The 13,957-nt window shown below is 33.3% G+C and overlaps 1 protein-coding gene across 4 annotated transcripts in view; it reads right to left on the bottom strand.

Annotated features, from left to right (window-relative positions):
- The window catches only part of LOC111155222 (DnaJ heat shock protein family (Hsp40) member C10), a 51,697-nt gene that overhangs the window by 14,575 nt on the left and 23,165 nt on the right, over window positions 1-13,957 (bottom strand). For all 4 annotated transcript variants that reach the window (XM_022515437.1, XM_022515547.1, XM_022515504.1 and 1 more), the window contains 4 exons: window positions 13,510-13,647; window positions 9,371-9,460; window positions 8,491-8,604; window positions 5,804-5,918 (listed from right to left, as the gene is read on the bottom strand). In XM_022515437.1, coding sequence (XP_022371145.1) covers window positions 5,804-5,918; window positions 8,491-8,604; window positions 9,371-9,460; window positions 13,510-13,647 — 457 coding nt within the window. The remainder of the gene's footprint in view (window positions 1-5,803; window positions 5,919-8,490; window positions 8,605-9,370; window positions 9,461-13,509; window positions 13,648-13,957) is intronic.

Here is a 13,957-nt window from a genome sequence, read left to right as displayed (position 1 = left end):
ATCTCTGTCAAATAAATAAATAAAATCTTTAAAAAAATAAAATGCATTCAAACCTAAGTGACAATCAACTGAAGACTACTATACACATAGGTTGTTACATATGATCCTAATGGTAACCAAAAACCTGTAACAGATGCACAAAAAAATTAAATGCAAATATAAAACTAAAGAAAGTCAAATCACAAGAGAAGAAAGGAACAGAGAAGAACTACAAAACAGGCAGAAAATAATGAAGAAAATGTCAATACATACCTATTATCTGTAAATACTATAAATGTAAATGGACCAAATGCTCCAAACAAAGGACACATGGTGGCTGAATGGATAACAAAAGCAAACAAACAAAAAAAAACCCCCTCTATAGGCTACCTATAAATACCTTACTTCGGATATAAGGACATACACAGACAAAGTGAAGGGATGAGAAAAGATATTCCATGCAAATGGAAACAATAAGAAAAATAGACTAGCAACACTTATAACTGACAAAATAGACTTTACAACAAAGACTGTAATAAGAGACAAAGAAGGACATTTCATAATGATAAAGGGATCAAGTCAACAAGAGGAAATAATAAATATCTCTAACATCAATATAGGAACATCTAATATGTAGAACAAGTATTAATTGATATAATGGGAGAAAGTGACAGTAATACAGTAATAATAAAGGACTTTAACACATCACATACATCAATGGATGACAAATCATGCAGACAGAAAATCAGTAAGAAAACAGTAAACTTCAATGACATATTAGACCAGTTTGATATTACAGATACATACAGAACATTTCTTTCAAAAACAGAATACATGTTCTTTTCAGGGGCACACAGAACACTCTCCAAGAGATTCATGTTAGGCCACAAAACAAGTCTCAATAAATTTAAGAAAAATGAAATCATACCAAGTATTTTTTCTGACCCAATGGTATAAAATTAGAAATTAAAACTAAACAAAACTGAAAAAAAAAAAAAAAAAACCCACAAACATACGTAGAGGCTAAACATGTACCTAACAACCAATGAATCAATGAAGAAATGAAAGGAGACAAAAAAATACCTTATATGACAAATAAAAATAAAACACAATGTTCAAAAATCTTCGGGACCTACCAAAAGCAGTTTTAAGAGGCAAGTTTGGGAGCACCTGGGTGGCTCGGTGGGTTAAGTGTCTGCCTTCAGCTCAGATCATCATCACAGGGTTGCTGGATTGAGCCCAGCATCTGGCTCCCTGTTGAATGGGAAGTCTGCTTCTCCCTCTGCCCCACTCTCGTATTCTCTCTCTCCCTCCCTTACTCTCTCAAATAAATAAATAAAATTAAAAAAAAAAAAGCAAGTTTATAGAGATACAGGCATAAGGAAACAAGAAAAATCTTCAGGAAAAATTTCTTCAGGAAACAAGAAAAATCTCAATCTAACCTTACATATTAAAGAACTAGAAAAAGAACAAATAAATGACTCTCTGCTCAAAATCTAATAGAACAAATCAACTCAGTAAAGTAAAAGGATACAAAATTAATATACAGAAATATCCGTTCTTTTTTTTTTTTTTTTTTTTTTGAGGGCAGGGAGGGGCAGAGGGAGAGGGAGAATCTTAAGCAGGCTCCACAACCAGCATGGAGTACAATGTGGGGCTCAATCTCACAATCCTGAGATCATGACCTGATCCAAAATCAAAAGTCAGGTGCTTAACTAACTGAGCCACCCAGGCGCCCCAAGAGCTGGACACTTAACTGATTGAAACGAGGCTCCTCAATCTGTGCTATTTCTGTACTCTAATATCAAGCTATCAGAAATTATGAGAACAATCCCATTTACAGTTGTATCAAAAAGGATAAAATACCTAGGAATAAAAGTAACCAAGGAGATAAAAGACCTGTACTCTGAAAATCTACAAGACATTGCTGAAGAAACTGAAGAGGACAAAAATAAATATATATACAGTCCTCATAGACTGGAAGGATTAATGTTATTAAAATGTCTATATAGGGGCACCTGGGTGGCTCAGTCATTAAGCGTCTCCATTCGGCTCATGTCATGATCCCAGATCCTGGGATCAAGCCTTGCACTGGGTTCCCTGCTCAGCAGGAAGCCTGCTTCTCCCTCTCCCACTCCCCCTGCTTGTGTTTCTCTGTCAAGTAAATAAATAAAATCTTAAAAAAAAAAGTCTATATGATCTCTAAAAATCTACATGTTCAATTCAATCTCTATCAAAATATCAGTGGCATTTTTTTACAGAATTAGAACAAATTACCTTAAAATTTGTATGGAACCACAAAAGACCATGAAGAAATCAAAGCAATCATGAAAAAAGAGAACAAAGCCAGAGGTATCGTGCTCCCTGATTTCAAGATACACTATTAAAGCTATAATAATCAAAACATTATGGTATTGGCACAAAAAACAGATATATCAATGGAACAGAACAGAGAACCAGAATAAAGAGAAACAAACCCATACTTATATGGTCAATCTGTGACAAAGGAGATAAAAACATAAAATGGAGAAAGACTTCAATAAATGGTACTGGGAAAACTAGAGCTACATGCAAAAGAATGAAACTGGACCACTTTCTTATACCATATGCAAAAACCAATTTAAAATATATTACAGACCTAAATATAAGACCTGAAGCCATAAGACTCCTAAAACAAAACACAGGCAGAAGACTCTTGGACATCTGTCTTACCAATATCTAGAAAACAAAATGAATGAAGAAGCAAAACAAAATAGAAGAGACTCATGAGAACAAACCGGTGATTGCCAGAGGAGAGGGAGGTGGGAAGATAATAAGGGTGAAATAATTAAGGGGATTAAGAGGTACAAACTTCCAGTTACAAATAAACAAGTCACAGGGGTATAAAGTATAGCACAGAGAACTAGTCAATAATAATGTAACAACTTTATATGGTGACAGATGGTAACTAAACATCATGGTGATTATTCTGCAATGTACATATAAAAGGGAGTTACTATATAATACACCAGAAACTAAAACTCTATTCCAATTATACTTCAATGAAAAAAAAAAAGTTAAAAATGCTTAGAGAAATCAGTAAAGTCAAGGCAGAAAAGTGATGTGAGACTGTCAATTTTACCAAAGAATGATAATAGAGTAAATGAAGGAGATGATGAACTGGAAATAAGGCAGCATACATGGGACGGGGAAGGAATTGGAATTATTTCAGAGATAAGAACAGAACTCCATTATTAAAACATGGTCATTTTTAGCACTTTCAGGAGACAGTACAGTTTAGTGCTGCTATAATCCTAGGCTCTGGAGTAAGACATATTTGGGTACAAAATCTACCTTTAGGGGCGCCTGGGTGGCTCAGTGGGTTAATGCCTCTGCCTTCAGCTCAGGTCGTGATCCCAGGGTCCTGGGATAGAGCCCCGCATCGGGCTCTCTGCTCAGTGGGGAGCCTGCTTCCTCCTCTCTCTCTCTCTCTCTCTGCCTGCCTCTCCGCCTACTTGTGATCTCTCTCTCTCTCTGTCAAATTAAAAAAAAAAAAAAAAAAAATCTAACTTGACTAGTTACTAGTTGTTGATCATAGGCAAATAATTATCCCGAGCCACTGTTTTCTCCCTTGGTGGGCTGTTGTGAAGATAAAAACAGAAAGGGCAAAGTATGTGAAGCCTTTAGAAAAACATCTGACTTGTAAAAAGTACTAAATAAACAGGAGCTACTGTTAGGTTCATCTTGCCGAGACTTTGCTCACACAGCTCCTTCAGCTTAGCCTCACTTCTTGCTTTTCTGTATTTACTTTGAGAAACTGAGCATTCAAATGTTATCTTAACTCAAATATCATCTCTAGATCTATACTAAACGTAAGTCTTTTTATTTGATCTTATAATACATACTGGCCATCACAATGTTTTTCCTATTTTTCTTACAATCTCCTGTCAACCACACCAGATGATATTTTAAATTTTTTTCTTTTTAAACATTTTTAAAATTCATTCATGAGAGACAGAGAGGGGCAGAGGAAGAAGCAGACTCCCCGCTGAGCAGGGAGCCTGATGCAGGACTTGATCCCAGGATCTGGGATCATGACCTGAGCTGAAGGCAGACACAACCAACTGAGCCACCTAGGAGCTCTGATACTTCAAATTTCTTGAGAGAACTTTGCATTCCTAAGCATATAACATCAGTCAGTATCTGTTTTTCACTTAGCTGTGTTGCAGTTAGTAGTTTTTATGTTTCTTTTGCTACATTTGACCTTTTTCAGGACAGGGACCATGAGGTAGCCCAAATCCTCATAATTGCAACTGTACCTACATGAATGCAGAGCTAAAGTCCCACACAAGCTGAAATGTAAAAATGTAATTATAAATTCAAGAGAGATAAAAGTAGCCATAGAAATATTTAATAGTCTAGCGGAAGAAAAATCTGGAAAACGCCCATGGCTAAAATACTACTTTGGCACACTGGAAATGGAAACTATAGGTATTGCTTACTTTTGTTAATAAGACCTCTAAATTTGGAACTAACCTGACAATGTCACCAGCATTCTTGCTGAAACACTAGTCAAAATAGCAGAAAAAAAGTTAATTATTTTAAAAAGAGAATAAAATAACTAAATATAATTCAAAAAATCTTTCTCCAAAAGAAACCTATTTACTAATAAAGATATTTACAGTAAGTATTTTCATATAAAATAACGTAAAAAGAACCACAAAAGATCCCAAGTAGCCAAAGTGATCTTGAAAAGGAAGAACAAATCTAGATATCATGGTCCCTGATTTCAAGATATAAGACAAAGCTATATAGTAAACATGACAGTATGCACTGGCACAAAGACAGACACTTAGGTCAATGGGACAGAATAGAGACCCCCAAAATAAACCCATGCTTACATGGTCAGTTATCTTTGACAAAAGAGACAAGATTATACAATGGGGAAAAGAGAGCGTCCTCAGTAAATGTTGCTAGGCAAACTGATCAGCTATATGCAAAAGAATGAAATTCAACCACTTTCTTACAACATACACAAAAATAAAACTCAAAAGGGAACAAAGACCTAAATGCGAAGCCTGAAACCAAAGAAGTCCTATAAGAAAACTTAGGCAGTACTCCCTGACATTGGCCTTAGTTACAATTTTTCTATAACTGTCTCCTCAGACATGGGAAATAAAAGCAAAAATAAACTGTCAGGACTACACCAAAATAAAAAACTTTTGCACAGTAAAGGAAACAACAAAAAGAAAAGGCAACCTACTGAATGGGAAAAGATATTTTCAAATGATACAACTTTTTTTTTCTTTTTTTTAAGTTTATATACAGGGATAGAGAACGTGTGTGTGAACTGGGGAGTGAGAGGCAGAATGACAGAGTTATCTTTTTTTTTTTTTCAGATTTATTTATTTCAAAGAGAGAGAAAGTGCCTGTGCACTGAGCAAGTGGGGGAAGGGGCCAAGGGAGAGAATCTTCAAGTAAATACAGAGAACTGGTGGTTACTTGAGGGGAGAGCAATGGCAGGATGGGCAAAATGGGTGAAATGGCATGGGAGTTACAGGCTTCCAGCTATGGAATGAGTAAGTCATGGAGATGAAAGGTACAGCATAGGAATATAGTCAATGGTACTGTTAATAGCATCATATGGTGACCAAAGGTAACTACACCTGTAATGAGTATAGCACAACATACAGAGTTGTAGAATCACTGCCGTACACCTGAAACTAATGTAACTGTGTGTCAACTACATGTCAAATAAATAACTAAAAAACAAAATAAAAAGTATAATTAAAAAATTACTATTTGAAAACTAATATAAATTTTTATCATTTTTTTCCCTTCTTACCATGATGAATTTCGTATTCCCTGGTTCCTTGTCCTTTAAATACTGCTAGACATGGCTGAAACACATACAGATTACTACAGATGTCTGGTGCAGAGGAACAGTCAAACTTGCCAACCTGAAGTGGAAGTTTAATTTGATGAAGACAAAATCACATGCATTCATTTTTAATATATTCATAAAGGAATGACATTGCTCTAATAATAGTTTCTAAACAGAAATTAACTGGCCATAAAAATAAAAGATGGAAATAAATAATTTACATTAACACTGAAACACAATTTCGTTAAGGGGAAAAAAAAAACGCCTTAGAGAGTTCAAAAACCTGAGAGAAAATTTTCCAGAAAATAGGAAGTTGTTTAAGAAATCCACTTTTTCGGGTGCCTGGGTGGCTCCGTCGGTTAGGCGTCTGCCTTTGGCTCAGGTCATGATTCTGAGGTCTTGAGACAGAGCTTGCATGGGGTTCCCTCCTCCATAGGGGGCCTGCATCTCCTCCTCCCTCTGCCTGCTGCTCCCCCTGCTGTGCTCTCTTTCAAATAAATAAATACAATCTTTAAAAAAAAGTTTAAGAAATCCACTCTTCTAAAAATATAAAGGATATTTATGTAATTTGAAGTGGGGGAGAGAGAAAACTCTTTCAGATCTAGAAGCAGAAATAATAAAGCAAAGTTTCAATTTCATTCACTGTAAAGAAAAACAGCATAAAGAATACTAAGAGGGAAATGATAAACCAAGAAAAAAATATTTGAGTATTTCAGAGGATCCACTAAGAAAGAAAAGATAAACATCCTATGAGAAGAAAGAAAATGGGCCAAAGACAGAAAATAGAAAAAAATGGTAATTTGTTAATAATCACAAAAAACTTTTTCAACCCCACTAGGAACCAAATAAATGAAAATGAATATTATTAACATATCACTGTGGCTTATCAGAATGGTGATTAAAAAATGTTAATACCATGGTTGGCACAGGTATGGAGAAATGGTTACCAACATGTGGTAAGAATATAAAATGATACAAACATTCTGGAGGACATTGGTAATGAGGACAATTTAAAAAAATATATAATCTTGGTTAAAAACATTCTCCATACTGCATTTTTACAGTATGTGTTTTTGATATAAAAAATAATGGAAACAATGTTAGTAAAGGAGGATTTGTTAAACAATTATGGTGTAACCATATAGTGAAATACTACCTAGACTTTAGGGAGGATGATATCCCTAGGATGATATTTGTATCATATGTTTAATAATGTACTTAATATATTTATCATCTCTAAAGATGTATATATTTATCATCTCTAAAGATCAGGCAGTACTTTGTATACATATATGTACATATACATATACACAAAGACACATATATATACATATTCACATATACACATACATACACACCAGCATATAAAAAAATAAATGATATTGTCAAATGGAAAATTCTACAAGAGAACACAGCAGGTCCCCTCTTATCAGTGGTTTCACTTTCCATAATTTTGGTTCCCATTGGTCAAACTATAGTCCAGAAGTATGATTCTCTTTCTCAGGCATTTTCAGGTCAGTAGTAGCTTAACATGTCACAATACCTGCGTCATTCACCTTACTTCATCTCATCATGTAGACATTTTACCATCTTGTTATCAATTCACAAGGGTGAGTACAGTATAGTATAATAAGACACTAATACATAACTTTTATTATAGTATATTATTACAATTGTCCATTTTATTGTTATTGTTAATCTTTCACTGTGCCTAATTCATGAATTAAACTCTCTTAGGGATATGTATGCATAGGGAAAAAAATAAGTACATATAGTGTTTGGTACTATCTGTGGTTTCAGGCATCCACTGTGGGCCTTAGACTGTATCCCCTGCAGAAAAGAGGGACTACTGTACAGTGAATCCATTTTGGGGGGTTTTCTTTGTTTTTGCTTTTAAAGATTTATTTTAGAGGAAGAGAGACAGAAAAAGCAAGAGTGGTGGGGGAGAGGCAAAGGGAAAGGACAAGAGCAACTCAAATAGACTCTACACTAAGTGCAGAGCCAAACGTGGGGCTCCATCATATGACCCTGAGATCAAGACCTGAGCCGAAACCAAGAGTTGGAGACTTAACCGACTGCACCACCCAGGTGCCCCTATACTCAATCCATTTTCATTAAAAAAGCTCATAAATAAAGTTACAGGTATGTCTATTACACTGGCTGTTACAATATGCATGATATAAACACACATACCTATGCCCACATACTAAAGCATATGCAGAAAAAGTCTGAAAAGTTACACAGTAAATTTATAGTAGGGCTATTAACAGCAGTAAAAATAGTAAATATTTTAATTCATTTTCGAGCTTATTTATATATCCTAATTTTTAAACTATGAGTACAAATTACTTACATAAACCAATAAGAATTTTAAAAAGGGAAAGATATTCTTCTATGGTATGCATTCCAAAAAATTGTCTGATACAGATATATCACATGCTAGCTACTAAAGAGAAATTAACTGTTTTCAGACATCACTGTAGATTCTTAATAGAAAAACAAAATCACAGCAGAAGAACAAAAGCACTTAGGGCTTTCTAAACCTAGATTCAAATAAGCATTTTTATGTTACTTAAAATATAATTTCATATATTAAATTAATAAGAAAACACACTTGCATAAGGCTAGGCAGAATGCTTTTTTCTTACTTGAATATGTTCATTTTTAAGTAGAGTTTTTAGTTTCTTCAATTCAGGATCATTTGAATTTTCATGTTTTCCAAAATTAAAAAATATGAGCCACCGATGATGAGCCAACCGATCCTTTGAAGTGATAAAAAGGAAAAAAAAAGTGATAAAATAATGTCAGAATCAAGAAATTCTAATGGTCCTATTCTTTATTTCTTTGATTTAAATTTTAGCTACCATACCCATTACTTCAAAATACTGTCTAAAATTCAGCCCTATTCACGCTTATATTTTGTATTTCTTTGGAATGTTATGTAAGTCAATCCCACATTAAAGGCTAAAAATCACTAAGTTATAAAATCTAAAAGCAGATAGCTGTGCCAAAAATTACATATAGTTTTAATGATATATAGCTAAAAAGTTGGGGGTAGGGAAGTAAGCTTTTTCAGGTTTGGCAGAGTTTGGTAGGGATACAGACTTAGCTCTGGGATCACTGAGTAGAAAAAAAAATGATTTTACTACAAACTCAGTCTTTCTAAAGCTGCTTCTTAGTTCTCAGTGAACAATATAAACAGTTCTGTAAGCAAGAACATAAAATTCTAAATCAGATCCAAAGTTACTTTGTGATCAAAATCTTAGCTTTTCTGACACTCCTGCTGAGGCCCCCATTCAGGACTTACTATGTTGTCCCGAACTCCAGACCCACCCTGAAGTTGCAACTCCAGCAATTAGAGTTTAACCTAGAATAACTAATATATACATATAGGTTATGTTTATATATGCAATCCTTTGAAACTGCTACTTTCTAATGATGAATAAAACAAATGCTGATTTTAAAATGTTAAGACTTGAAATGTTACCAACATTTACTACCATTTATTACCATTAACAGAAATATTACCTCTAGTGTGTTTGCCGAAAGTAGTTCAAAATCTGGAAGATTATGCATTATTTCCAAATATATTTCTTTAGCATCCAATGAATTAAGGAACTAAAATAAGAGAATCATATTGTAATCTTTTAAATCAACATCCATTTATTTTAGTGTCTTTTTTCCATATAATTCTTAAGATAAAAAAAAATCACAAAAGTTAAAAATAGTTTTTGAGCTATTTATTCTAAAGGTTGTGTTTTTTAAAATGTACATCATATTTTGGGAATTAATAAAAATTGTGTAACTCGGCTGTTTCTTAAAAATATTAATGTAAAATTAAAATTCCATTATCTGGAATTTTCTTTTGTGGTGTGCATTCTATAATAATCTTCACAATAATCTGGAGTAACCTCTGAATTAATGGGGAAAAAACTGTTACTATGTTCAGATTAACTTTAATGCCCATCATGTTTTCCAGAATGCCAATGCTTTACAAACGTTTTAAAGAATTATTAATTAAAACACTGACTATCTGATGACTCAAGACACTGCATACCTCAACTAATAACTAATAGGAATTAAGAACTTATAACAGGAAAATTAGAATTTTAAATATTTATTCATTATTATCTATTCATAGTGGTTATGAATATATAAATATTAACACACATACTTATATTTATTAATAAACAATAAAAATAAACATAATTATATCATCTGTTATATACATATATTATACATATTATTATATATTAATATAATAAATATATTTATTATAGAGGTTTTCAGAAATAAAGTCTAAAATCCTAACCACCTAGAGGTTTGGCAGAATTAAACATCCTGATAAAGACCTTATCTTAAAGGTTTAAAACATAAACAAGTGAAAAAGGCACACCTCCTTTCTAACAAATTTCCTTTATTTCTGTCCATATTTTATCCTTAGTACATTTTTCCCACTCTAGCTGCTCATGTAATTCTCAAGGAAGCAGCTGCTAACAACAAAAAATAAAGTAATGGTCATCAGGAAAATGTATTTGGGGGTTGACAAAACAGTTTAATTATGAACCACCTACGCCTGATCATTCAAGTATTACTTGAAAGACCTGGAACTCCATTAAAAACTTATAGGAACTTCCATATTCAGAGCTTAACTGTGCCCAATATGAGAATAATCATATGGAGAGAAACAATGGGTATAAATAACATAAGAGTAGAAAACTATTTTTCCTAAGTTTCTATTCTTAAAACTTGTTTTTGTTCTTTTTTCTTAAATCTTTAGCATATGAAATATCTTCTATTACCAAAGGGCTTTAAAAAGCCCCAAGTACTGCATGCCATAATACTATACAGGTCACTGGCACAAGTCACATTTATTAGAAAGATTTTCTAAAAACACTGATGAATCCACCAGAACCTCATTATAAACCTGTTTGTCATAGAGTAAAACTTGGTAGTTGCACTTACAAAGGATACCGTCTAACCTCTGAATTTCTTCCTTTCTCCCTTCCTCCCTCTTAAAGTTATTATATACAGAACATGTCCCCTATAAAATGTACATGTACCTTTTTTTTTGAAAAACATACATGTACACTTTTAAAATGTGTAATGTGGTGAACATTTTCTCAATTACAGAACTCAATTACAGAATATACTAAATCAGTTGGGACAGTAACTCACTGCTTCAAAATAACCTAATTACAGCACTCAAGAGTTTTTTTTTTAATATCTAATACAAAGTTATATGTTTTTTGGGGATTCTTTTGCCAATATGTGTTTGGGGAGACAGTTTTAACAATTTAATATAACTCCAGTATATTACAGTCACTGCACAATAAACCAGTTTATTACAGACTGAAATTTTTTTCATTATCGATGGAATGCAAACAAAATACTGGGTACTTTTAAATGGCAGATAACCACAAGATTATCTTTGATAGTATACTGGGTTTTAGAATAACATTAGGATATGAATGGTGTAAAATGCTGTTGTAAATAATACATCCCAAAACAATGAGGCCGTACTATGATGATTCACTATACTGTGTGCGCATTTATTAAATAAGTGAATTTTATCGATTTTTCTTCCCAATTACGCAGTACAATTTTGTCCACAATAAGGGCTTGGTAAATAAATGTTTGCTGAATATACTGACTGGGATAGAGGGAAGAGATGGATCTTCTCAGATGGATGTCAAGTATTATAACTGGAATTTACCTGGGAAAGAGAATGTTTAAGGAAGACATAAACTACATATGGCATACAAATAAATGATCTCACATTTCCACAAAACCACTGAGCAGAAGACACTGCCACTGGAATAAACAAGGCAGGATTTGCCAACAGCGAAAATGGAACTGGCTTTGAGAGATAACCAAGATGTTTATATTAGACCATACCTTTTCTCACCCAATTCAGTTTGAGGCAGACCAACATATGTTTTACTTTTCTAAAAACCTGAATGCTTTTAGGAGTGATAAGGACTGTTTAAATTTCTCACTCTCTGTTATTACACTTCCAGTATCACTCATTTATGTCTCCTAAGATTGCATCTGAGTTTGCAATTTGTATCAAAAAGCAGAAAGATCTCACTAAAATATGAGATTGTAGTACTGAAGCCAAAAACCTATATGAAGGGACTAGGCATGCCCATGGACTGTGGCACAACATAAACAGAAATTCCTATAGGGGCAATCTGGCAAAACAAACTGAAATTAAAATTGCCATGGCTATTTCATCTAAACAGGTAACTAAAGAGCACAACGATGAACAAACAACACTGATCATTACATTACTTATAAAAATCAAGAAAAAGTAGGTAACTTTAATATCAAGAGAGGACTGATTTAATTAAGTATGTCACATTTAGTGGATGGATTGTTACTTAGGGATTGTTGGGTTTATCCATTTATGTGTTATTTATCTCTAGCATATAGTATATAATATACATAGGCACTATATATAGTGTCCACTTACATGCCAGATAATCTTCTAGGGAGTTGAGATATAACAGTAAAAAAATTCAAACTTAAAAATGTATTGTGGGAGAAAAATAAAAATACAAAGGTAATATATTAGTGTATACTATAAGGGGATAAATGCTCTAGTAGCAGTGGAAGTGGATTTTAGAAAAGATTTTAATGACAGAGTCACAGATTCTCCTGATACAAGTTATAGAATATGAGAAAAAGAAGAGTTAAGAATGACTGCAAGGTATTTGACCTGAATGATAAAGGATGGATTTTTTTATCAACTGAGATAGAGAAAACTGTGAGTAGAGCAGATTTATGGGAGGATATTAGCAGTATAGGTACAGATATCTAAGTTTGAAAAAAATCAGTTCATATCCCAGGGGAGATGTCAAATAGGCAGTGGAGTATGTATGCAGGTCTGGAGTGGAGGTCAGAGGTCTGGGCCACAGATAAAAGTGCAAAGTTGTCAGCATGAAGTCATAAGTGCACATATATGTATGTAGAGATCTGGAAGAATATTTGTCAAGATTTGATGGTGCTTATCTACGGGTGGTTTGGTTTTAGAAGAATTTTGATCTATCTCTATACATTTCTATACCCACACATGAACTTCTGTAGTGAATATGTGTTACCTTTGTCGACATCAAGAAAGCAAGTTAAAATACAGAAATAAAACTAGTAACACTTTGTCTTAATTTATTATTGTCTTTTGAAGTTCCCTAGGGACCTATCTAATATCCCATTATTTATCTTAGCTCCTTGATAACTAGCTTGAACCTCAGTGTCCTCATTCATAAAATTAGGGAGGTGAACTATACAGTAGATTGCCAAACTGAGTTTATACCAGAATCTAACAGAATGGTTTAAAAAAACAAATACGAGTCCCAGTCAAACATACAAATGATCTATATTTTAACATTAGAAAATACACATATAAAATGGAAACCAATGAAAATTCATAGAACCTAAGAATGTTTTCCATACTGCTGGGTTGTAAAGTGCAATGGTTTCTACCACTGTAAAATAATCCTTATAGCAGAATTTACCATTAAACAGAATCCCAGAAATTAAATACTTGTTCTAAATATCAAATGTTTATTATAAGTGGATTCATTTCCTTGTTACTGTTTACAAAATGATGTATAATGTTTGAATGTATGTGTTCACAAATATATAAAGAAATTAGTAACTCATACCAAAACACTGCTTTTCTCTTTGTTACTTAAAGTGGCTCCAGGAGGAAAATAGGCAGTAGTACTTGTTGTAATATCCAAACTTTTACAAAGGTTGTCCTGGGTGGCACAGTCCATCCATCCTACATTAACAAGACCATCCTATAGTGGAAAGAAACAACAACAACAAAAAAAACAGGTCACGTGTTAAGTAAAAGAGAAAGTTAAAGGAATTTAGTTTTATTTAGAAAACCCCAACTTTTCTACTGTAAATTTAAAATTTTTTAAGAAAGTTTACTCAAATAATAAATGACCAGATTTGAATTACATGATTAATAAAGTTGGTCTAATAGATATAAAAATTCTACCTAACATACATAGAAAACATATTTTTGAGCACACATAGATCCTTCACAATTTTCCTAACTGATAAACTTCCAGGCAGCAAAGGGAGCTCCTACAGTGTTAAAGT

This window comes from Enhydra lutris, unplaced genomic scaffold, assembly GCF_002288905.1.
Source record: "Enhydra lutris kenyoni isolate GAN:26980312 unplaced genomic scaffold, ASM228890v2 scaffoldscaffold1, whole genome shotgun sequence".
Lineage (NCBI taxonomy): Eukaryota > Metazoa > Chordata > Mammalia > Carnivora > Mustelidae > Enhydra > Enhydra lutris.
The sequence above is the reverse complement of the archived record's forward strand: the minus strand, read 5'-3'. Positions and strand labels throughout refer to the sequence as shown.